Source organism: Oryzias latipes, chromosome 6 (genome assembly GCF_002234675.1).
Source record: "Oryzias latipes chromosome 6, ASM223467v1".
Classification (NCBI taxonomy): Eukaryota; Metazoa; Chordata; class Actinopteri; order Beloniformes; family Adrianichthyidae; genus Oryzias; species Oryzias latipes.
Window position 1 is genome coordinate 12,560,967 of NC_019864.2, and position 25,928 is coordinate 12,586,894.

Sequence of the window (25,928 nt, forward strand, 5' to 3'; positions counted from 1 at the left end):
TACTCTCTCCCCATTGATTCTTTTGCTTTACAAATAGGTGTATCAGTTTCCCACTAAACTGTTTTTTTAACCATTGTTTCTATTTTCTGCACTTGTGGTTCAAGCATTATTTGAAATAAATGACAACCAGAACCTTTTTTTTCATATATGGATGAATAGATATCAAGGTAAATGAAGATTATACATGCGCAAAAATGGTCATAATTACAACAATAAGGAAGTTAGAGGTAATTTTAATACTTAAAGACCCTAAACCTTATATAACCATTCGTATCATATTTGATACACGAATTTCCGAGGCCCCTATCTTATTAGCATGATCCAAACTTTCCTTATACTCAATGTATAAATCTTAGTCCTTATTTTCTGCCCTGTAGTTCACCATCACTCCACTAGGGGCAGTAGAAGGGTTTTTACTGGTCATTCCAACATGGCAGCTTCCGTGAAATCTCAAAAACACTTTTGGCGGGAAAACGTTTTGTTTATTTTCAATCAGAATCTATTGTTAATAGGTTTTTAAATAACTACTAGCTGTATTGAAAGAATGCCAAATTTGTTGATTATTAATTCTTTATAATACAGTTACACCACTTAAAAAAGTTTAAATCAAATTTGAGATACAATTTGATTTAAATAAAATGTGAGATTTCCTAAACACCCATGTCATTATTTTTGCATGTTAAACTAACAACCGTTAGTCCTGTAGTGAACCAGGTGTAATTATAAAATGGGGTAATTATCTCCAACTCCGGGTCCCGCTTCACAGTCCGCCATTGTTGTCAGAAAATCTCCGGGTTCAGCCGCAATGCATCTTGGGATATGGACAGCATAGAAGGATACACCAGACCAATCCTTGAAATCGGGAATAAGAAGGCCTTATTTGTTGGCCGCATTTGAAGGAGTCGTTGAATTTGGACAACGCCTATCGCAGCGCTGTGACGTAAGCAGCCTGCAAATGCAGTCCAGGACGATCGCAGCCCTCAAATTTGGACACAGCCACACTCTTTGTTTTTGTTTGAAAAACATAGAAAAAAAACAACACATGGACATTCAGAGCCTCAACTAACTCCCTGAGGGGATGAGAAAAATGTACCATGAATGATTTAGAGGTCAAGAGCGAGCAGCAGAACCACTCATTTAAAATGAGGCAGTATTATACTGTGCTAGTAACAAATGGGATAGCAGGCTTTAGGGTCTGCTTCATTGGAATTAAGTGTGGGTGCAAAAAAGTGGGTAAAGAAGAAAAAAAAACACAAACTACAGAAAGACTTTCAAAGGTGCATCTCACTGATGAATAGCCATGAAAAGAATCGCCTGCTCTTCTCCCAGAGCACCGCCATTACTCCACACATTCCAGTGCCATTACTGTGTGCATGACTTACCAAAGAGCTGGCGGTGGAATATAAACTTCCCAGCTAGCAGGCCGGTGATGATGGCCAATATCCAGCATATTACTTTCAGAATGTTCCACCCGAGGCCGGGGTATTTGTTGAACAGGAAGGAGAAGCAGTTGCCCACCACCATAATGTGGGCTTCAGTCTGACTGTGAGAGATGGGGTCCTCGGCGAAGATGAGGAAGTTGAAGAAGGTGACGAGGTTAGCGACAATTAGGCGAGACCACGGGTGCTGGAAGTAGTAGCGAAAACAGGCATCTATTTCCATCCTGCTGAAGCCCCCCAGCCACACTTCACCTACGGGGGTCACGGAGAGACAGGGTCACTGTGAGTCAGATTAAATGACACATGTATCAGATGGACAGATTTAAGTGAAAACATCCTTTAGGCTCACATTAAAGGTCATGCTATCAATGAACAACTATTATAATACGTTTATTAAATCTTATTTTATTACATCTTATTTTGGAGCTTTTGCCTTAAATATCATAAACGGGAAAGATCTAAAATGAGTCACAAAAAATTTTAGGAGCTCTACGGTACAGTCGGAAAATCCTCCCAAGTCATTGAACAGTGTCTCGCCTGGATAAAAACGGGAATCCTGCAGAGGTTTGAGGCTATTAGTTATCAATTTCAGGCTTTTAAAGGCTTATCCCGAGCTCTGTGCATCACTTGATAACTAGGGGAGATTTACACAAAAGCGTTACTCAAGAACATCTGCCCAGCTGTGCTCAGGCTGTCTGTTTTCTGCACTTTTAAACTCCCAAAAAAATACCATTCCCACTTTGACATTCTATCCTCATATACATCTGAGCTGAAATTTGGATTGGTGGCTCCAGAAATAACACCAAAGTGAATATTGAATTTCCCCCGGCATGCAATGTGTCTGGATGCTGAGTGCAATTCTGGGTCATACTAATTTGATGGTTCTGCTAATGTAGGTGCAGGTGAATCGTTACTGATTCAATGATTCGTGAGGGAAAGTTCTGTTGTCCAGCACAGCAGTAGACCTGGAACAAACTTTACACATTGAATAAGGAAAAACAAAACCCCATTTATTTACCCCAGGGGTCTGCAACCGGAGCTCTGAAAGTACAAGTGGCTCTTTTACTGCTCCAAAAATTTACAAAGTTTATCATTTTGAAAAGTAACTGTAAAGTAAAAAGTACTTTAGCTGTATATTTAAAAAAAAACAACAAAAAAGAAATCAAACTTTATTTATTCGATTGACAGTACGAATCATTTCGCGAAGCTCCTGACAATGCTACCCATAATGCCTCAATGACCAATCAAGCAATTTGGCTTAGCAGTTTACCAAAATCAAACATTTTGACAAATTTGTGAGCACTTTTTTAATACAAAAAATTAATGTGAGGTCAGTAAGCATTACCAAAATGTATCCTTAAAGTCCCACTCTGATCATCTTTTGATCTATTTTCAAAGCATTCCCTGTGCTGTTTTTTTTTTTTTTTTTTTTTTTTTTTACTATTTTTTTGTTTCAAACACAAAATGAAAATCAAAACAATAGTTTAAAATAGATTTTAAAAAAACTGTGTGCTTGAAAAAGAGTTGGGTAGAAGAAAAATCTTGTATGATCCCACCCCTTTCTACAACACCTTATGTGTGCATATTTCTATTTTTTTTTTTATGATCAGTGGTGTGAAAAGCCTTTTTCGGTTTGATGAACACTCCTACTGTGAACTCTTCATTATCTGTGCCATCTATAATTTCTTCAGTTAGTTGCATAATCACCATGGATGTTGATCTATTCTTTCTGAAACCATACTGATCGCCAGACATTAGTTCATGTTTCTCTATAAAATTTTCCGGCCTTATAATAAATACCTTTTTTTAGAAAATTGGCAGAGTAAAGACACTGGTCTGTAATTTGTTAGTTAATGTTTGTCCCCCGATTTGTGTAATGGAATTACTTTGGCTTTTTTATTTTTTATTTTTTTTTGCTTCCACAGGTTTCAAAATAGATTGAGATTGGATTTTTCTTTATGTAGTGCTCGACATTTTCCTTTTCTGATTTATTTGCGCAGGTTTTTTCGTCTGCAAACTTTCCAAATTCCAAATCTTGTTTGTATAAACTGTTTTACATGCATGCATTCACAGTGCATTAGTCCATTAGTCATCCATGGCTTTTTATAATATTGTTTATAATATCATTTGTAAGTGGGCAGTTTTTGTTGTATGTTGATGTAAACCTCTGCATAAATTTAACATCACTGCTTTCATTCAGGGTTTTCTAAGTTTGTGCTTGTAGTTCTCATTTAACCTTTGTGCTATCTTAGATGAGCCCACCCTTACATTGACGTGTTCTCCCTACCATGACAAAGGTGGATAAAGGTGGAAAGATTTCATGTAATCCATGGACACCAGTGAAGATCACAAATCATTGAAGACAAAAGGTTTAGAGCACGGTCTAGTGGGTCTAGATGACCCAACTCCCAACGTTACCCAACTCCCAACGTTAAAGTGCCTAGGATAGTACAAGGGTTACGTGCATTTATTGATTCCTCTGTTAGTTTTCTTCAGTAAACTATTTTCCTTTTTTCATTTATTTCTCTACAAACACGTTCATAGTTTCCAAAAACCGGAAGGTGGTCAATGATGTCAGTCATAAGCATTTAGCCACTGTGGCTGTGGTGCAGTCGTAAGATTGCGGCTTCGATTCCCACCTTGTCTCAAAGGGTCCTTGGGACACTTTGCCTCTGGTGGAAGGTTGGCAACAGTGTTTGGCAGCGGAGCTGCCACCAGTGAGTGAATGTGTGTGTGAATGGGTCTGTGCCCGTTAAGTGCTTTGGGCCTTTGAATAAGGTATAGAGCAGTATAAAAGTATACGCCATTTTCCATTTACTATGTTTCTAGGCAGTTTGTGAATATCTTATCTATCAAGGTTGTATTTCTGCTCCGGTTGCTGATTAATGGATATATGCTTAAACTTTACAATGTATGAGTAAAATCTTCTGTCGTGGTGTGATTGTTTGGGTTCAACAAATCTTTTTAAAAATTGCCACAAAGAAATATGACCTTATTGGAGATATTAGCAAACATCTTTTCAGTAGCAATTGTGAAAGTTTCAATGTTTGATGCAGGGGCTCGATACACGCACCTGACAATGACATTACTCTGTTTCTCCATGCTAATCTCTATAGATACATATATTCCATGACATCATCAATACGGCCAGACATTGTCTCCACAACTTTGTGTTTACGACTGTTGTCCCAATGTCAGAATTTTCTTGGTTAATTTAATTATAATAATGCAGTTTTTAGGCAAAAACTGCTGACATTACAACATACTACTACACTTACTGGATTGAGCTGATCCTATGTGGTACAGGGTTTCTTTTATTTTGAAAGAAAGCCGTGTAGACCTGTCAAAAGTTATAAACTTTTTTCATATTATGAAAAAGAACATATTTTATCTTTGTTTTATTAATGCTAAAAAAGAAAAGAAAAGCAATACTTCATTTATATTTGTCATAACAGTAAAAAGAATATAAATACAAATCAGTTTCTGGGTCAGACTTTGGGGCTCTTATTGGGTTGTCATCAGTGACAAATTCACCCAAATGACTATTTAAGTGTAGAAGATTGTAGACCCCTGATTTACACAAAGAAAAACAAAAAAACATACCAACAACCTGGTCATTCAGTGGTCCAAAGATCCTAAACGGAGCAGTGACAACCACAACACACACACATTGTGTGCGTGTGTGTTTGTGTGTGTGTGTTGATGCCAGATGTCTCATAACCCACTCAGGAGATAACTCAACAAGCTTGAGCAGAATTATCAGATTACAGATTTTAATATCGATGAAATCAGAGACAGGGAAGACCCCACGTGTCCACAGGTCTCATTCAATCCACGCACCTGCTTCACGCAGTGTCCCTCACGCGACACGCAGCACGAGATGCGACGTTACGGTGGCCTTTGAGGATGATGAAGGGGGGTTATCTACAGGACCTGTTGTCTGTGTGATGGAGAGGTTCCCCCAAATCATCAGCCATCGTGCCGACTGTTCTGTCCGGTCCACCCAAACCGAGCCGGTTCCTCAGCTCGTTTCCGGTCACTGACGGCAACCCGATCGCGAGCTGTGGACGATGCTTGAGAGAGAATCGAGAAGGATGAGTCCACACAGAGAGCGCCTAACATCACTGCAGGACAGACAGCGAGCACGTTTACTCACCGTGGTCAAACAGAAGTTAGTTTAACTGCGACTTCCGCTCATGCCCTTCAAAATAAATGTAGCCCCTTCCCTATGTTGTTTTTTACAGGAAATTATTCTAACTTTCCTGTTTTTATTATTAACTACCAACATTTGAATGACAAATACATTTATATACAGGATAGGGATTTGTGTGACTTATTATAAAATCAACATAAAAACTGAATAAGAAATATGAAAAGTGCAAACTCCATTCAAAAAAGGAAAAGAAAAATCACATTATTTATCTAGTCTAAAAAGAAAGAACATGGTTTATATCTAATCATTTATATTAAATAAATACATTAATCAATTAATTAATCAATTAATTGATTAATAAATTAATATTTGTTTAACCCTCATTGTCAGTCATTTAAAAAACAGATAATTCCTCTTGATTTGTTTTGTTTGCTTTTATTAAATGTTAACTCAACATTTTCGCAAAAATCCTTTGAAAAAAGTACAATTGTTTTATGAAGAATAGCTGGCCCAGCCAAATAATCCATTACTAAAACACTGTCTCATACATCCAAGGAAATCACTGAGAAAACACTAGAAAGAAATACACTTTTTTACTAAAAGTGTAAACAGCAAAAACATCTGACCAAAAATACAACTTAACCGATTTGTTGACAAAGGTTCTCCTTCATCAAGGTGATGTTGTCTTGAGGTTGAATCATGGTATCTAGAAGTCCAGATGCCATGATTCAATTTCAAGACACAACTTAACCAAAAACATTGTAAAATAGGCAAACATTTTAGGATGATACTTGGAAGAAATAAATCAAATATGATATTTTGTGACAGCATCCGTAGAGTTGTTTGATTTGGCCAAAATATTAAAATTTAAACAAGTTTGATAATTTGGCATGGTTTAATGGCCTCCCCAATGGAACTGAGGTTTATTTCCATTAAATTATTTATATAATATAAATATAAAAAGAGAGATTTTGTTTCAGCAATAGATTTAAAAGTAATAATCGTTTGCCTTAATTTGAAGAGTGCTCCACTCTGTTTCCTGTGTTACTTTATCTGCATCTTTGGTGCTTAACATTAAGCTAGAGTTTCTTCTGGTAATGGGTTAATTTTGCTGTCATGAAACGTATCTATTTAAGGAGGAGGAAGGACCAAGAGCAGACATGGAGCCCTGAAGCTTCCAGATGCTGCTTGATTTCCTGCCATGGGTGTGTTGCCAAGAGGCAAAAACCAGAGAGTACAGACAAAATGTAGAAGGAAAAAACGATTTAAAAAAAAAATTGTAGGTCCAACAAGAAAAACACTGTTGAAAAATGAAAATTTCTTATATTCAATTGTTTTTAAATGCATTAATAAACAAAACTATTTTTAACTACAGCAATCAGGAACTCTAAAGGCTAATTCACTTTCAAAAAACAGCATTGTTTCATTTTTGCTCTCCAAGTTACACAATAATAAAAACAAAATATGATAATCAAATGATATGAGCTAGAGCTCATAAAAGCATCTTTTCAAGATTTCTCTTCATTTTAACTGCATAAATCTTCTGGTCATATTTTCATCATTTCAGAACAGAGAACAGGACCACAGTGTACACAAAGAAGCCCCATGCATGGTGCAGAAGAAGATGGCAAACATATGATTTTCTATTTACAGATCAGTGCCGTGCAGCTCCTGAGGGTCAGACTGATTCACCCGTGGAGTGTGACAGTGATATCACATGTCCTTCTTCCTGCTAATGACAGACCCACCACTGCTACCACTGTATCATACTGAGGAACATAATGACGCCCTGAATCATTAAATCAACAACAACAAAAAATCAAGAATAGCAGAATTAACTAATATTTTAGGACATTCTCAAGGGTCAAACTAATTACAAAATTTTAATGCACATGTTATACCTTTGAACATCAACCAGACTTGCTTTTTTTAAAGTCACATTTATTCTGTTGACATCTCATATGATTTTCACACATATGTATTTTGATGTATTTTAAGGATTTTATGTACATTTCTAGATCCTCCTAAGAATGAGAAAATGTTTTTGTGTGTGTGTGTGTGTGTGTGTGTTGTTTTTTTTTGCAGCACTCTTGTTTGTGCTTGAGTTTATTACCATGCTTGTTTTCCAGCCAGCTCCTATCCTAGATCAGTAACAAGAAGAAGTTATTTGAAGATCCTGAATTAACCTTGATGATCCAGGTCATTAATCAGGCCTCTTGCCTAGTCTCAAAGACTAAGTCCAGGTCAAAAAACTTTATTAAACATTTTTTTCGTCGTACCCCATGCCCTGCCTTAACAGTGTAAATCATTGCACTAGACAAGTTGTCACGTGATTTTGACGAAAGACTTTGGGCGGGGTTTGCCTGCGGTGGAGCCCGGCACTTCCTGCTTCTCAGTTCTGGTTTCGCCTGAACGTCGCTCTGTCCGATTAAATACACAATGTCACACCAAACGGGCATTCAAGGTAAATTTTTTCTTTTTTTTTTTTACGGTGTGTTTGTATTTTTATGTACACTGTTTCCCCGACGGAAGTTGCCGGGGCGACATTTAAACGGTCGAAAAAAAGCCACTGTAACGACAAGCTAGCGACTAGTTAGCTAGCCACTCCTAGCTCCGTGCTACTGTGATTTGTGCGAGCAGCAGTGGTCTGTTTGGGCACTTTAAAGCACGACTAAGGTGACAGTAAACAAGAAACCGACACTCTATCCTTTTTAAAAAAAAATAATCCTACAAGAAAACTATTTACGTTTTGGCTTTATTGTAATAAAAGTTACTTTTAAGCTTTGAATCATTATGGAATAGCCAGGCGACTCATATTGGAGCTCGCTGCTGGCCCGGTAGTAGTACCAGCCGGGTTTGTATACAATCTGACAGTTTTTTTTGTCTTAAGTGTTTGCAAGCTGGGCGCGACCTGCTGCATAGCTGCCACGTTAGGGAACTATCTAGTTCACATTAAGAGCTTAGTCTATCTATGCGAGGACGGACTGAGCAAAGTGTACATTTTAGGTGTTTTCCCTTAAAATATCTCAAGCTCAATAGACGTTTTATTGTATATTTAGCGGTTTGTGTTGCACCTGTTTCGTCTCACATTAAGTGAGTGAATCTCACAACTAATAAACTATGTTGTTAAATAAATTATTAACCATTCAGAAATGTGGTCATCAACACTTATGTCTGTGTTATGACGTTACAAATAAGTACATCTAAAAAAAAAACTCCAGCATGCTCCACGTTTTTCTGCTTTTTGTTAGTTTGCACATGAATAACAGAGACTTAATGAATGAAGTTTGAGGTCAAATGTTTATTTTTTACTGGCCAACTGACCGATTATTATAAAATTAATAGAGTTAAATTGAATTCAAAATCATTTTAGCTTTTCGTGTTAAAATAATTTGTGGCTTAAATAAGAATTGAAAGACACAATTTCTTTCATAAATGAACTGTTACTATAAAAATGTCTCATATTCTTCATTTATTACCTACTAGTGTATTGTTTAAAATGAACTTTGCTCGTCACATGTAGTAAAAATGTCTTTTTTTTAACACCACTGATAAGTGGGGATCTTGTATATTAGTTTGTGTCCTGGCAGAAATACCTCTTTAAAGTCTGATTCATAAATTTTCTTGCTTGACAAAAATATGCTTTTTTGGCTGTTTCTTAAGGCTAATCCCTTATATTTTTTCTTTTTGTCAGCGGGGAACGAAGTTAAGAATATCTTTGCATGTGCCAGAAGCGGAGATGAATATCGAGCCTTAAAGATCGTCATCGAGGATGGTAAGGGGTCTGTTCACGTCTCGCTCCTCCAGAAGAATCTGAACCCGCCTGTCCACATTTATGCTTGACACAAATCCTTGCTAACCTACTGGTTGTTCTGCTTTTCAGAGCAGTTAAGCCTGGGTACCACCAGGAAGGCGTCCAAGAAATGGGACCAAGAATATGATTCCTTAGTGCTGCCCCTGCTTGACGATGACATGCCCTGTTATATTCTGTACCGGCTAGACTCCACCAACAACCAGGGCTTTGAATGGATCCTGCTGGCTTGGTCACCGGACCACTCTATGGTAAGTAATCCAAGTCTGTAATGAGCAGCCCAGCATTTTTTAAGGCCCTGTGCTTACAGTATCACAAGGGTGGGGTTTTACCACATCAAAGAGACCGGTCTTGTATGTAGTCATTACTCCCCAACAGGCCTCTTGGGAGCCAAATATGGGTTGCTGTTTTTGTTGCTAGACCTCAGAGCTTTGACTTTTACTTAAATGTCATTTTGTGTTGATCTGAAAGCAAGATTAGTCCCTTTGTTATTTTATGTTTTGCAGCTAATACCGCTTTGTCTCGAATATTATCACTAAACTCCCTGTTACTTTGTATTGTTAAATCAATTGTAAAGTTGTTAAAAGGAGACGTTTAAAGATCCACTCTGTTCATGTTTTGAGCCATGCAGATTCAAACCTACTCATGAATGCATATTTGAGCTACATTTTCTTTACATATGTCCTCCATCATCAGAAAAATGCCAATAGAACATGTTAAAAACACCAAAAACACTAGGGCTGCACGATATGAGGGAAACTTGCCATATTAGTGATCAATATTGCAATGACGATATAACTTGCGGGATATGAAAAAATAGAAAAACAACCAAAAAGATCATTTTCATTTCACTTAAACAGTTTAAAATGTATACTCCAAATGACCATCGTCTACATAGGAGGCGAACATCTAACATAAAAGGACTCCATCCCATTGGACAAATGGGTTTATTTGATTCCTTAAATACTTCAAGCTGCCATAAGATTGTTTTAGCACATTTAAGGTGACCATTTATTGCGATTTTCATCGTCTTTTGCGATAAGCATATTGCACAGCTTGATCTCGCGATAACGATAAATTTGCGATTTATTGTGCAACTAAAAAACACCATTTTCATCAGAGTGAGTCTTTAACATGGTGTTAGTAGCAGTAAAAAGGACAATTTACTTTTTAAAACTCTCCACTACTCTGCTGTTGGAAGAAAAAAACTCACTTTTTAGGCTATAAAGCTGAGCTTGGGATGTCTTCAGACCAGCACAAAATGCAGGTCGAGTCTTGCTTGGAAGTTTCCAAATACTTTCACAATCAGTTTGTGCTTTTTTTGCTGGCTTCTCCGGCCTCACGTTTGCTAGTGTTTTCAACACAAAAGAAACCCTACTTGAAATAATCTACAGAACCCTTCCTGTTGAAACTGGCTTTACATTTGATTGTTAGCAGAACTAATGAAAACATGAAGTGACAAATATAACAATGGTAGTTTTAACTCTGCTCTCTCTGCTGAGTGCAGAGATCACCACTGACGTAACTTGACGATTGGGTGCATAACGGAAGCTCTGAAGTGTGTCAGAAAGATCTGGCTATAATTAACTTTGTGGTAATTTTCCTCAAATGTCTTAGAAGCTTTAACTTCATGACACTATAAAATAATTGCAAATGTTCCTCTAAGCTTTTTAGCTCTGAAAAAAACAAACCAAAAAAAACAATTCTTCCTGTAGCAATTTTTATCAAGATGTAGATGCATTTCTCCTATTTTTATTGACCTTTTTTATATATATATATATATATATATATAGAGTTCTAAGAAGAGAGTGGAAACTGTTATCTACTGTTTTCAGAATTCTCCCGCTAACACAAGACGTTTGCTTTTCCCAACAGGTGCGACACAAAATGTTGTATGCTGCTACCAGAGCAACACTGAAGAAAGAATTTGGAGGAGGCCACATAAAGGATGAACTATTTGGAACCGCAAAGGTTTGTCTCCCAATTTATCCTCAATGTTCTCCAAAGGGAGAATCTTCTAACAGTAATGTGGTGACTGTCTAAAGCTACATACACACCGCCCTAAAGCAGCCACTTCAAATGAAAATGCGCTTTTCTGGATTCTGGGTACAAAACTCTTGTATTCTCGCATAGCTACACACATTCTTACAAATATTTTTGGGCTCTATATACAAAATATATGGCCACTGAACGCACGTTGCAAGGCTAACCAGGTCAAGCTTTTACCAATCGGGGAATCAGATTTGGTGACGTATATGGAGCAGGCGGTGAAACTCTGCAAACTCGGAGTATAGCTGGTTTATCTGCTGAACCCAGAAACTGTGACAATCCCCACAACGTTGTTTTCAAATAAAGGTAAACCTCGGCCACTCTCCTGACATGATGGTAATCCATATCCACTAGCAATGAAACAAACTGTTTCTGTTTTGTGCCCAAGTCACAAGATTTGCACCACCAACCCATTTTGCACCAAACCTCTTTCAACTCTGGGTGGCTGACATGTACTAGTAAACGGTAGAAAAAGAAGAAGAACCCCCTCCCTGCTTGTCCAGTGAATGGGCTAAACGCACATTGAAGTTTGTGCGTTGTTGAACGCGCGTCAAAAGCTCGTGTGCATGTAGCTTAAGACTCCCAAAACACGGTTTAGTGTGTTTAGGTAGAAACTCTCATCATTTTTATTACTATACTTGATAAAGAACTAACTTCAATTTAATCTGTTTTCTTTTCTACAATATTACAGACACTCCCAATTCTTCCATTACTTTTGGTTTAGAGTTGCTATAATTTAAATATACATTTGCATTGAAGTTGGAAAGCCTGCTCCTGCATGCTTTTGTCTTGGTTCATCAGAGGATTTTTTGATGTCTCACTGGTTTTCTTCGGCTGCAGGAGGACTTGAACCTGAGCGGTTACAGGAAATATCTGACTTCGCAGTCTGCTCCTTTACCCCTTACTGCTGCAGAGGAGGAGCTGAGACAGATCAAACTCAGTGAGGTAACAACAAACACACTGTGACTGCTTTGAACCTCACATCATAGTTACTACATGCTATTTAGGAGAAGCTATCAAGCTGACTGTTAACCCTAATCTTTGACCTGAAGTTCTAAGAAAAGAGGTCACAGTGTTGCACTTAGGGAGTGAGCGGTGGATAGGAGAAGGCTTATCTCAGCCAAGAAATCCGGCCTCTCATATTTAGTGTTTTTGAGATGCAAATCCTGCCAGAATCCGGTCGGAGCATCAATGAAAGGCCAGCAGTGCAGCTTTCCAGCAGCACAAGGTCAGCAGTGGGAGTGTTTGCTTGCCTGGCAGCAGCCAGAGAGGGCAGAGGTGTGCTGATGCATTAGAATCACAGGAAGATGGCAAAAGATAAAACAATTAAGCATGCTCAACTTACAACCGAACACCTCTTAAGCTACCGTTTGCAGTCATACAGTCTCACTTAAATGGGATTACTACAGCGACTCAAAAAGGAAATTTCTATGTTAAGAGATGCATGCAAATGGAGTTTGGAGAGTTGGACTGCGATTCCCCACGGAGCACATTTGAACCCTATCGTGGTGCTTTGCCTTTGTTGTGATTGGAAGGAGAAATGGAGTAACGTGATATGGACTGTGGATGGGATCAGCCCCCCTTTGAACTGCTGATGTGAGAGGCTTTAGGACTGCCGCAGCAAAGAGGATGTGATGAGGGTCGCGCTGGAAGGTGCACCCTAGCAGCTTTGGTTACAAAGTAATCCAATTAAGTGTTATTCTTTTCTGCATGTCAGGCTTTTTTGATGTGTGTGCGTGCCTTTTTTTTAAATGCCGGTCTCCTCAGGCTCCCTCCCACATGAAGTGTCCTTCCCTCCTTATATGGAAATGTTCGAGTTGTGGAAGCCCTTTTTAAAGTCTAACCAATTAAAAGCAGCACAGCAAGTAGGAAGTGAGCTCTTCTCATTCTGACTTACCAGCTGTTGAGAAAAGATTATATATGCATCTAATCTGGGTTTCTAAAATAAAAAAAACAAGCTTCTTTGAGATGTGTATTGTTTTCCATGCATTAGATGCAGCCTGCTTCATACAGAGCAGATGGATAAAAGACTTCCAATCCTTTTCTTTTTTTCTTTTTTTGTAGACGAGGTGGCTACATTAGAAGCTTAGTGATGTGTGCACGGCATTTCATTTGGTAGAAACAGCCCTCTAAAAATAGATACAATCCATCAGTATAATCCTCCCTGCATTTTCCACTTCTCAGTGGGTTTTTTTTCAGTGCACTGTCGCTTTGCACATCATCTTTAATAATTGTGTTTCAGCTCTGTGCTTGCTGTAAACAGTGCAGGGACACAGGTGGCTGTCAAATCTTTTCGCAGCATTGATTTGGACTGATCTGATGTTTCAATCAGTTCATTTATATCAGATGTTGTCTAAAATCCTGTTAGCCAGCATGTTGTATGCTTTTTTCAGCATGAAGCGGGGTTATTAACAAATGGAAGGCTCAAGTTTCTTGTGTGTTCAGGTGCAGACAGACATTAGTGTGGACACTAAGCAGCAGACCCTGCAGGGAGTGGCCTTCCCTATTGGCAAAGACGCTGCTGAAGCTCTTAAACGTTTCAGGGAGAAGAAAATCAATTATGTGCAACTGGTGAGTTTTTTTATTTTATTTATTTTTTTACAAAGAATACAACTCCCTGCCAGAAGAACGGTTTACTTTCTTAAATAATTTTTACTGAAAGTCTGACACAAAGACTTACTCAAGCTAGCCAACAAAGCCTTTGTTTCCACTCTTCTCATTACCATTCAGATGGCTCACATCACAAGATCAGATCAAACCAAAGAACAAAGAAACAACTATGGCTGTGTTAAAAGCATTGTTTCACTTTTGCCCATTTTTTTGAAGCTTTCATCCTATCTGAACCAGATTGGAAAAGGACATGTAACTGATTTGGAGCCCAAAACGTTTTCATTTTTCTTTAAACCAATATGTGTGTGTTTTTGGTTTTTGAATAAACTTGCACTCAAATTGTACAGTTCACTGCAACATAGTTGTCTCCCTTTTTAGCATGTTTAGTGTTGCATAACAGTGTAAAATGCTTCAGATTAAAGAGATTTTGCTGGTAACCCGTCTGTAAGCTTATAAGTAAATGCAGCATGTTTCACAGAAGAATCTCCTTTACTCTGCCTCAGTGTGCCAAGAACAAATATCACATTTTCTTTTGATTTGCCATCCAACGTTTTTCCACAACTGTAGAATTGATTTCTTCCTTTCCAAGCAAGTAAAGTTAACAAAAAAAAACAAAAAACAATTTATTTTCACCGGAAAATAAGCCAATGAGAAAACAGAAGAAAAACCTTTGACTTTAAAATAAATGAAGGCTGCATTTAATAAAAAACAGAAAATATATGGGTTTATTGCAACTGTTTTTCCCACACACCATAATAAAAATGCATATTATTCAGCATCGGGTTGTCTAATAAATACACACAGATGCACACTTCAGTTGTCTTTTTTGATATTTCAGAATAAAAGTTTGTGAGATTTATTTCTTATAAACAGAGGGAAAAAAATCAGCTGACTATTTATCCTCTTATAAAGATGCTGTTAATGAAGTTGCTCAAATTCAAAAGTAGCATTATATTTAGAAAATAATATTTTAATGGCCTTTTTTTTGTATTTATCTGCCCTCCTTTAAAAGTCAGAGTTGGGGTCTGACTTTTTAGCATCCAGTTTGACATTTATGGGTTATGGGGAAATCTATGTTACATTTGAATGATTCCTACTCAAATCTAGTTCAAATAAAATCTAAACCAGCAGCTGATATTTTCTAGAGAATGAAAATAAATGTTACCCTCAAAAGTCAAAGGGAAACTTGATGCTTAAAGAAACGGATGCCCGCTTCAGCTTCAGTTCTTGAAAATATCGTCTGACATTAAACAGGTCTGTGGCCTGAAAAGCTTGGAGACCAGTGCTATGAAAGACCTTTAGTGTAAAAAAGGATTAAATGTTATATCACACTTTTGCCTTTTTATGAAGGGTTACCTTTACTTCTTCTTCTTCTTGCAGCAAATAAATGCTGAAAGAGAGATGATTCACTTGTGCAACACTGAGCCAACAGAAGTGAAGGACTTGCCAAAGAGAATCCCAAAAGATTCTCCCCGGTACCACTTCTTCCTGTACAAACATTCCCACGAAGGAGACTACCTGGAATCCACAGGTGAGTCAGTGGCATTCCCCACTTCTTAAAACCACATCTGCGCTCATCACCGATGACTTTCAGTTATTGATGTCCTGTTTTTGGTCTGCTCTTTTTAGTCTTCATTTACTCGATGCCAGGGTACAAATGTAGCATCCGGGAGAGGATGCTGTATTCCAGCTGCAAAAATAACCTGATTGACATGGTGGAAAACAACCTCCAGATCGAGATTGAAAAAAAGGTGAAGAACTGTTCTGATTCAGCATGAATAACATAAGACTTCCATATAAGTTTGAAGAAACCACAGCAATACAGGTTTAAAATGCTCATAACAAGTTTTATTTTAAGTAGGGCTGGGCGATGTGGCCAAAAAAACAAAAATGACAACTGACAGACATTTTTTTTTGCCACTAAAGCTTCCACTAAAGAGAAACACTTCTCGCATTCGACAGAGTTTCGGTTTCAGGTGTTGAACCAAATTTGTCTTAGTCCCACTTTTGGTGACAGCAGCCTTCCAACAGATTTAGCAGCCCGCGGTTTGTTACAGAACCGAACCAGTTCCATAGACCGAAGAAACTCTTTTGGTTTGGGAACAATCTCCTCTTTGCTTGCTGCTATTTTAATGTTTAAGCGCCTCGAAGCTCAAGGAGGCAGAGGGCTGGGAAAATAAAATCCAGATTCCCCCCTCCCCAAATTCTTCTTCAGCAGCTCATTTGAATTTATTTATTGATTTATCGTCCAGCCCTCTTCATATTAGATATAATACTAACCAACATAGATCTACATTTTGGTTTAACGTATTTGATTTTAGCCTGATTTTTCAATAAATTGTTGTAACATTATTTATGTATTAGACTTTAATTAAGTTTAAGAGTCAAGATATCCCTTTTCTAAATGAATTTTTTCTTTGTTGTTTTCCAGTTGGAAATTGAAGGCGGGGAGGAATTAACAAGTGATTTCTTGTATGAGGAGGTGCATCCCAAGCAGCACGCACACAAGCAGGCCTTCGCCAAGCCCAAAGGGCCTGCCGGTAAGAGAGGCGGGCGCCGAATCACCCGGCCGCCTGGCGAGGGAGAGGAGGAGGAAGACTAAACAGACCTCAGAACCCGAGAACCACCTCCACCCCAAACCCGTTCCACTGTGGAACAGTCCTGTGATAGGGGAAAAATTACATTTGACATGCTTTATTTAAAAAAAAAAAATAATAATAAAGACCACCTTGCTTTCTCACAGAGTTCCCCCAGAGCCAACTATGCACGCCAAGGACAACTGAGCAATGACACACTTCAGAATTTCCATTTGTAGCTAGCCAAATGGAAGGTTTTGTTTGTCTGTTAGTATATTATCACAAAGAATGAAAGGCAAAGTTGAGCCTTCCACCTTATTGCCAGTTCTGACGCTTTAGAAAAAGAGAAATGTTGTTGCAACTAATGTGAACGTGCGCCAATACGATAAACTCCCATTATGAGTTGAATTCCTAACTTTCATTCCTTCAGTCTGTGCTCATCAATGTTTTGTGTCTCTGTACTTCTGTCTTCTACTGTCGCACAATGAGGTGCTCCAAAGCAGAAATGATTCTAATTGTTCCACTAGTGTCTATTGGTTCATTTTAATAGCGCATTTTATATTGGAAAATTGATTTTTTTTTTTTTTTATAAAACTATGGTTTACATGGAGAGAAAAAAAATCATCTGCTGAGAAACTTATTTTTCTATGCAAGTGCTGTAATTGTACATACTGTAGCTGTGTGATGCTCTACGATTGAATCGGTCTGTTGTGGTTCTCGTTGAATGTCAGCCGTGGAAAGAACCGGGGCTTCCAGAATGTGGCATCAGTACATCTATGATTTGGAGAACAGGAAGCTACTCAAACCTGGAGACGTTCTACAGAACGGAACGCCAAGCTATGGATAGGAAAGGGAATACTACTAAATCTCTGATTTAAACAAATCTAGTGCTCCTTCCACTGGTGTGCTGATTAATATTAGGCAAACCTTAACTCACCTCATGTGTAACGTGAAAAATCCCTTCATTCTAAAAATGTCAGGATAAATGAATCATGTATCAGTCTTACTTGGTTTCTTACAAATTTCTTTAAAAAAAAGGAAAATAAAATATTTAAATTGTGCATTTTGTTTTATTTCACATTACAAACATAACTGCTGTAAATGAAAATTTGACAACTATGATATGCTAGCAAACCAATGTTAGAAAGGTAAATTACGTAAATCTATACAATTTAAAAATACTTTAATGTTGATGCAAAACATTCAACAAGCAATGATAACATTTAGAAATGCATAGAAGGAAATAGTCCAGACACATTCAAGGTGGTGGTTGATTTTCTCCAGTATGTGAGCTTCACTGAGAATCCAAGAAAATAGTCTTTACAACACTGTGAATCTCTGACAGGACCTGTGGAGACAGACGCATGAATATTAAGAACAGCTCATAACATTAGATTTGTTTGAAGTGTTGGATCAGAGTCTGAAAGGGTTTTGAGTACTTGGAAGAGTTTTTGGTTTAGAGACTCAACCCTGATCACGCCCTATGCTACGTTCACAAATGTTACACATTTCAGAACGCGCTTTTAGCATGTGGTGCGCACATTGTCGCAACCCGATACGACCACATGTACCTACAGTTAGAAGAGGCGAGTGCAAATCTGGTGAATCTTGCTCCAGCTTCCCCCCCCCCCCACAGTTCTGTTCCGATATACAATAGGATTTGCTGGCATAGAATTCCAGTCTGGCACAAACAGCATTGATCTATGACAAAGTTTTAGGGCCATCAAAAAAATTTTTCTTCCTGTAAACTGGCCCTAAAACTCTGTCGTAATGATCAATTTGTTTTTCCATGATCAGTTTACAAACGGTTGGCACTTCCTTGAATTAAAGGGGACGTTATCCTTTTGTCACTACCAAATTCTTAATCTCTGATTGGTCAAAGTTCAACCAGTTTAACTTTGAGTTTGGATGTGGAAGCCCGTTCACACAGACATTTCATTGAATGAAAGTTCAAAGTCATTCCTCTGCGTGGCATTTACGGTCCCTTCCCACTAAATACTCCCATACCTGTTTGATGACAGGTCTTCTGTTTTTTCTTTCATGGAGGCAGTTCGAAGCCAAACAGTAGATGCTCTCCACTTGACCCTTCGTCCAGTCACTCATCTTTTTATCTACAAAATCCTCCAGAGTTAGCTCTTCATCTTCATCGTCTATGTCATACCTAAATTCCATCTGGGTGGAAAAAAACAAATAAACGTGCCATTGTTAGCTCATTATTAGCAATGGCTACAGAATTTTTGTGTAGAAGCTGCAGTGCAGTTGTCTTCTGAACAAGTTGTGGGCATCCCCAGAAAAATCAAACATTTATTAGATGAAAATAAGCCTCTGCAAAGGGTTCTGTGTGCAGCTCACCAAAAACTGCGGCTCCTGCTTTTCGTCAGCTGGGGGGAGTCCAGACAAAATCTCTAACAGTACCTGCAGATGGCAGATAAATAAGGTCAGTTACAAAACAGAGCAACAGGAAACCTTTGATAACTCACCATGTTACCCATCGCTTTATGGAAACTAGTTTCTACAGCTAAAAAAACACAATGTACTCATGAGATGTACATATAAAAGAATGATCTGTAATATTATTCAGCTATATTAAATACTTTAAACTTCCAAAACAAACCTGGTGACACAATACAACATTATAGACTCTAGATCATCTGAGTTTTGTCTTTGGTCCTAAAATTAATTCTGAAAATATAAATGTAATTCACCAGGGTTCCCTTTGCCTATATTAACCAAACTATTATTATGCTCCCACCACTATGTTTCACTGTGAGAAGTGTTCTTCCTAGCATTCAGTGCAGTCTTTTCAAACCAAACCAAAGATTTAATCATTTTATTTGAAAAATTCTAGTCTGGTTTTAATCATCTACTGATTTCCCCTCTAAATATATACACAAAGGTTTATTTAGAAATATTAAGTTCATAGAAAGACAATTGCAGTGTATTTGTTATTCTTTTTGCGTACTCATCAAACCTACCACTCCAAAGCTGAACACATCTGATTTTGGGGTGACCTCCCCTCTTAGGGCCTCAGGAGCCATGTAAGCACGCGTACCCACAATCCTCTCTGTCATCATGGTTGTCGATGTGCGATTGGCAGATGCTCTTGTAAGCCCAAAGTCTGAGATTTTGGCCACATAGTTTTCATCTAACAGGATGTTTGCACTAACAGGGTGAAAAAGAACAGTGAATTGTCAAAGCATTCATGAAAATACAGCAACAAAAAAAACGAAGAAGTTCTCTAAATTGTTCATCTTACTCTTGAATAGAGTTATAGGTGGTAAAGTAAGCTAATTAGCAAAGCTAAACTATATTCAGAAAAGCTAAGTTATGCTAAAATTAGCAAAACAAAATTAAAAAAGGATAAAGATAAAGCTAAATTAAGTTGAAATGGCTTCACAACATATAGAATAATATAGAACAAGTTAAGATAAGATGAGTAATTTTAAAATAGGTTACATTAAGAAGGATAAGATAATCCTAAATGTAAGTAAAATAAACCAAACTATGATATCTAAGGATGATAAATTATCATTTTGGTTAAGATGAAAAAAATAAAACTTAAACAATTATTAAACTAAGTAAATTAAACAAAGACATAATGAAATATGCCAAACTGAGACAAATTAAGCCAGGATAAGATACATTTAGCAAGTGAGGAAAGTGAAGATGCGTGCAGTGATTTGGTAATCCACTCTATGAGAGAAATAAATAACATGGAAAACGGGCTAAAACACACTGAAATCTGGATCGAAAAGTAATGAAAATCTTTTAGGACAGAATATTTTGGTGGTTTTCAGGAAAGCCTGCAAACTTAGAGAAATGCTGCATTCAAGTGGTGTTGGAAAAATGACTGTCCTACTCGGAAAGCACACAGGAACACAACAAATCTAAAGTTAAAGCTAAAAGCTAAAGCTAAAGTAATGTTGGGAATTTTGCAACATATTTGAAAACTATTACATTGAAATAACCATTTAAGAGGTATTAATAGTGTTGAGCCCCTTGGATCTACCAACCTTTTGACGTCTCTGTGGACATGATGGTTGGAGTGAAGATACTCCAGTCCTCTAGCTGCCCCTTCGGATATGAAGCACCTCAGCTGCCAGGACAGAGGGGGGCTTCCATCCTGCACGAGCAATCATACCACTGATTTTGATGATGGACAGCTCGGCCTTTACGTATCTAGATGTATGTTAAGTGTTGCATGCTGCTCACCAAACAAGCAAGTCGATCCAGCAAAGATCCGTTTGCCATTAAGGCATACACTATGCACAGATGCTGCTCATCAGAGGAAAATCCAACCATATCAACCAGGTTTTGGTGTTTTAGCCTGAGGAACCGGGTAATAAGACTTTTGTGTTTACTGGTATTAATCCTCTGGCTAAAAGTATATCAAACTTACACTTTCAAAGTTTGAATCTCTTGGTTAAATTGAAGTTGTAAACTTTCCAGCGGCATGTCCTCCATCTAAACGAGACAATATTTTAGAGCTTCGCAGACAGTATCTGCAACGTTTTAAAGAATGTGTTTAAACGATCCCACGTACTGGACTGAGTTTTTTTACTGCGACTAGTCTGCTGTCTAGCAAACCTTTGTAGACTGTCCCGAAGCCTCCCGCACCAATACGACTGCCGCCGTCTGAGATGGACCGGTCATCGAAGTTCCTGGTGATCCTCATAAGCTCTCCGTACAGGAATCTGGAGACACCTAAAGCACGAGTGGTTAAAAAAAAAAAATCAGTGCTGCCATCTGCTGGTCAGATATGCAAACTTGTATTTAGTCATAGGTCTTTTTTTTTTTAAATCAGCTCAATTCCCTTTATACATTCAGAGCTACATATTAGGGACTGCAAGCAATTCTATAATTATTGAAGGAATAAATCGGAATGCATTAAGGGTTTAAACAAAGATCTAGTTTAAGCCTCTACAGCAGTCAATTTCCAAGAGGTAAAATGTTCTGTTGGTTTTTCAAGGATTCTTGTTGGTGCAGAGCAGCCCCACTCCCCTTCCCATCACCCATAACTGAGAGCTGTTTACATAATCTCCCACTAGCTTACAGTCCCTTACACCCCCACTTAACATTAGTGGTGCAACAAAAACAGCGAGCAATAACAGAGCCATCCAGCAGTGCAGTTTAGAGCTAGATGCCAGCTCAGATGAGGAAAACGAAGACAGACATGGGTCTATTTGTCTACAAGTGGATAAACAGAAGAGCAGGGAGTGTGTGGCCTGTCATTGTAAGTTCTACATAACAATTTTTCCAACAGCATTGTTTTTGTCTGCTCCTGATTCACAGTGATTTGAATAAAGACATACCGGTACTCAGAAATGCAATTTTAAGCCCAATATGCGTTATACATGTCCTCCATCAGAAAAATGCCACAAGAATATGTTAAAAACATGGTTTTCCTTGGAGTGGGTCTTTAAGATTTGAACATAGAGTTATAGTTAGATACAGAATCTTTCAGGAAGCCAGTTTAAAATAAATATTTTGTATAGTTGAGCTAAACTGCCATCACCCACTCTTCTACTTACTGTTTCTTAGCCCTGTTATCACTTTAAAATATCTCAATATTTTGCACTGACCTATTTAAATTATTGTTATTATTGTTAATTTTACAAGCTGTGGGTTAAGAGGAAAGAAATTTCATCTGTGCTGTATATCTTGTGTATACAGTATATTTGACAATAAAGCTGACTTGACTAAAATGTGTTCCTAATAATCCATAAGTAATCACACATATCATATAAAACATATCTGACCGAAGATGATGAAATAAGGTTTAGAGAAAACTTTGCACCCACCTGTGTCGTCTCCTCCATCATCCAGCAGTGTTTGTGTCTGCAGGGAGGAGCCAGCAGGTGGATTTGGGGCCTCACCCAGCAGTAAGGTTGGAGGACATTTTTCTGCCTTCACTGAGGATACCTGCTGTGTTTCTTTGGATAGAACCTCTTTGTTGTTCATGTGCAGCACAAATACAAAAAGGAAAAGAACAAGTCATGCCATTTGTGGTCTATTTGTCATAATAAAAACAATAACTCATCCTTTAGCCTGGAGTAGAAAAGAACAAAAACTGTTATTGATCTCACCAGGTAATAGCAGATTGGCAGCAGCCAGGAGGTTTAGACTCCTCAGGATGTCCACCAGTTCCCCCACTGTGCTGTTGGTGGTCCCCCAGTCATTGAGCAGCTCCACGGTGACGCTTTTACCCTGAGCAACAAGACCTTCAAATCTCCTGAAGCAAACAGCGACAAATTAAAAGGATATTAATGTTATTCACAAACGTATAAGGATGGCGCATCACCAATTATTCAAATTGTATTTTTCACAAATGTCTATATTTTCTGAGTTTTAAAAAAAATGCAGCATACTTTATAATTTCACAGATAAAAAGGGAGCAAAAGGGATTGTTATTAGTATATTTAGATAACCATAATATTTGGCACAATGAAAATTTAATTAAGTGCACTCTGTCGCCTTCCTTGTATTCAAACCTCCCCCCCAAACAGTTTTTTTTCTCACCTTACATGATGCTGAGTGTACCTGGGCTCCCCATTCGGCTTCCGTAGGGCCACAATCAGGTCTCTCCAGGTCTCGTAAGGGTCCAGACAGTCGGACAGCTTGCGGCGCAAACTGTAGCTGATGTTGCGAACGTACGTGGCGGAAGTCACCGAGCTGTCCATCCTACGACACGTTCCAAACAAAAGTTCGACTTTTTTCGACAAATTACATGGTAAGCAAACAAGCAACGCTTGATTACGTTCAAAGAAACTCGGGACTAAACGTAAACAGAAATGGTTAGTTTGTTTTCGACTCGGTAAAATGGGGTTTCCGACGTTGAGCAACTTCCTTAAAACGTAATAAAGAGGGGCTGGTCTACTAATCCGCCACCGCCTCTTTTTTTGAATTTTTAAAAAACATTTTGTGTGGTTTTAATAAATACAAGTTCTGACTTTGCTAATGTCCCAGGTACCTTCTGTTCAGAGGTTTTCAAAAACCCCTGAAGCACCCAAAGAAGCCTTTAGTTGTTGTTAGTGTTACACTACTAACATGTTAGCAACATGTTAGTAGTGTAACACTGCCATCTAGTGGACATACCACTCATTTCATGAAAAAAAGTTCTTTTTAGGAATCTTTATTTAAAACAAAAATGACAATCAGTAAGGAACAGAGCAATCAACTGCATCGATTTCTTTTTAAAGATAAAGTTTAAAAAACACAAAAATAAAAGTAAAATTATGTTAATCTATAAATCTGAGAAAGAGGATTTTGATAATAGTTTTTTTGTTTTGGATAATGTAGAGGTTAAATGATATCTCATTTGGGCAAATGATTAAAAGAAATTTGGAGTTTTATTACTTACTTTGGTTTAGTAAATATAATGTTTTGTTAGAAAGATCATAAGATTAATCAAATACAATTGTGACAATGGCTTATTTGTTCATCATCAGTAAACCCAAACTGAATGCTTTTCCATTTCAAAAAGAAATGGGGTTACATTTGAGTTGACTTGACAATTTGCTCCAAACTGATTTATTATACTTACAGGTCAAACATATATGTATTTATGTTCCTTCAAATGTTTTACAAAACATAAATCTCTTTTTAACCTATATGCATGTATTGATTTGTTGGATAAAATCTATGTAATATTTTAAATGACACCTCTTGAACTCACAAGAAATGTTTCAGCAAACGCTTTGCTTTCTCCCAACAAATCTGTCCAAGAAGTTCAGTCCAGAGAGCTACTGCTGGAGATGAAGTTCAGAGCTCATGCTGGAACATTCTTCGGATTACTTTATTTTGAAAAAATTCCCCAAAGTAAATAGATAAAAACAACACAAATATATAGATCATTTTTCTTGAAAGATTTAATGTATTGGTTCCACTAACCTTCGTATGCATGAATCATGGAAGTAATTGATATCATGAACCATAACTTTTAAAAAAAAACGATAATAATCATGAAACAACACAGATGTCCCCTGCAGTGAATTACAGCTTCATTAGACTTAGTGTAAAACAATATTAACTTAATGTGAGAATTATTTCAGTTGTGATGTGTAATTATTTCATTCACCTTTTTCTGCTTATCTGGAGCCAGGTCATGGGGGTCCAGATCTTCTTCTTCATAGAAACTTCCTCTAGTTCTGTTGGGGGACCTCAAGGTGGTCCCAGACCAGTTTAGAGACATAGTTCCTCAACTCTTTCTTAGTCGGCTGAAATATCTTCCCAGGGAAGCATCCAAAAGGGATGTCCGCGTCTACTCTGCAGAACCCCTGCTGTTCCACAATCAGAACAAAAACCACACTCCTCCCCCTGAATCAGAGATTCGACTAACGACCAAATTCTCCCCTTTAGTACCCTGCAGTAGACTGTCATGGGAAGGCTTGCTAGTATGACCCTCCTGCATTTGGAACACCCTGATCTGCCAGTCTAGATGTATGTCCTTGGTCTTCATGTTTTTGGGAAACCACATCAGAGCAAAAACTGGTTAATATTTCTACAAGGTGAACAATTAATGAAGTTTTATGTGCTTGAAATACTTAATCTCACACTACCCAAAAACAGAAAAACTTCTCATTGATCCTGACTCTGATCCTGAAACCTCTCTAAATCTTTTAAATCACTCATTTTAATCAGAATTTCAATATTTGAGCATAATTTCTGTTTATCATCATGAAAACCTTATATTTATGGATCAGCCTCCCCGCCATGTCCTTACAGTGGATTGATGGAATTAAAATATGTTTATCTAAAAACTTGATATTAATTAAGGACGTTTCTTTTATGTTTCATTTCTTTGATGGTTTTAAATGTGTGTCACTGATCTACATCTAAAGTGCAGACAACACCACATGAGAATAATCCGCAGATCAGTTATTTACCCACAAAAAGTGCAATCACAGTCATTTTGAGGAACCACTCGTGTGTAATTTCTCTGCAAATAACGTTTAACACTCAGATCTGATGTCAAGACTTGGTGTTCAGACTGAGACTCAGCGGTAAGGTGTAATATTTACTGTAAATATGTTTTTAGGGAAGAAACTTCAGAAGAGCTCTCTTCCGGACAGGCAGTTCAAACCTGCATGAGCCCTTCAATAAACCGGGCTTTTGTGTTTGTGTCACAGCACGGCTGGTTTTTGACAGCCCTCGCAGCTGTGCACTTGAGGTTCTTTGAAGTTGCTGTCTTTCTGTACGCCTCTTCGAACATCAGTGTCAGGATCCAGATCCTTTCACACCCTGCAAGCAGAGACTGGTGCAGGATCCAGACTGTGCCCCCCCCTGTGGTT

General features: G+C 37.9%; 3 protein-coding genes across 4 annotated transcripts in view; 1 reads left to right on the plus strand and 2 right to left on the minus strand.

The window, feature by feature from the left end:
- The window catches only part of tmem117 (transmembrane protein 117), a 51,003-nt gene extending 45,303 nt beyond the window's left edge, over positions 1-5,700 (minus strand). The window contains exons 1-2 of the mRNA XM_004069903.4: positions 5,280-5,700; positions 1,383-1,691 (exon numbers count right to left, since the gene is read on the minus strand). Of these exons, the coding sequence (XP_004069951.1) occupies positions 1,383-1,662 (280 nt within the window). The 5' untranslated portion in view covers positions 1,663-1,691; positions 5,280-5,700. The remainder of the gene's footprint in view (positions 1-1,382; positions 1,692-5,279) is intronic.
- A 2,225-nt stretch (positions 5,701-7,925) lies between these two features.
- Positions 7,926-17,698, plus strand: twf1 (twinfilin actin binding protein 1). Its single transcript, XM_004069510.3, has 9 exons — positions 7,926-8,056; positions 9,287-9,367; positions 9,476-9,654; positions 11,279-11,374; positions 12,293-12,397; positions 13,898-14,023; positions 15,443-15,593; positions 15,692-15,813; positions 16,494-17,698. The coding sequence occupies exons 1-9, from the start codon at positions 8,032-8,034 to the stop codon at positions 16,662-16,664; spliced, it is 1,056 nt and encodes a 351-aa protein (XP_004069558.1). The 5' UTR covers positions 7,926-8,031; the 3' UTR covers positions 16,665-17,698.
- Positions 17,212-23,502, minus strand: irak4 (interleukin 1 receptor associated kinase 4). Of its 2 annotated transcripts, none has more exons than XM_004069512.4 (11): positions 23,158-23,502; positions 22,725-22,870; positions 22,440-22,586; positions 21,182-21,342; positions 21,038-21,102; positions 20,851-20,965; positions 20,652-20,761; positions 19,614-19,800; positions 18,991-19,053; positions 18,646-18,810; positions 17,212-17,986 (listed from the first exon to the last, which is right to left on the minus strand). In XM_004069512.4, the coding sequence occupies exons 1-11, from the start codon at positions 23,316-23,318 to the stop codon at positions 17,933-17,935; spliced, it is 1,374 nt and encodes a 457-aa protein (XP_004069560.1). In that variant the 5' UTR covers positions 23,319-23,502; the 3' UTR covers positions 17,212-17,932. The 2 variants fall into 2 exon arrangements, with proteins under 2 accessions (XP_004069560.1, XP_020559522.1); XM_020703863.2 differs by having other exon boundaries at positions 17,805-17,986; positions 23,163-23,502.
- Between the last annotated feature and the right edge of the window lie 2,426 nt (positions 23,503-25,928).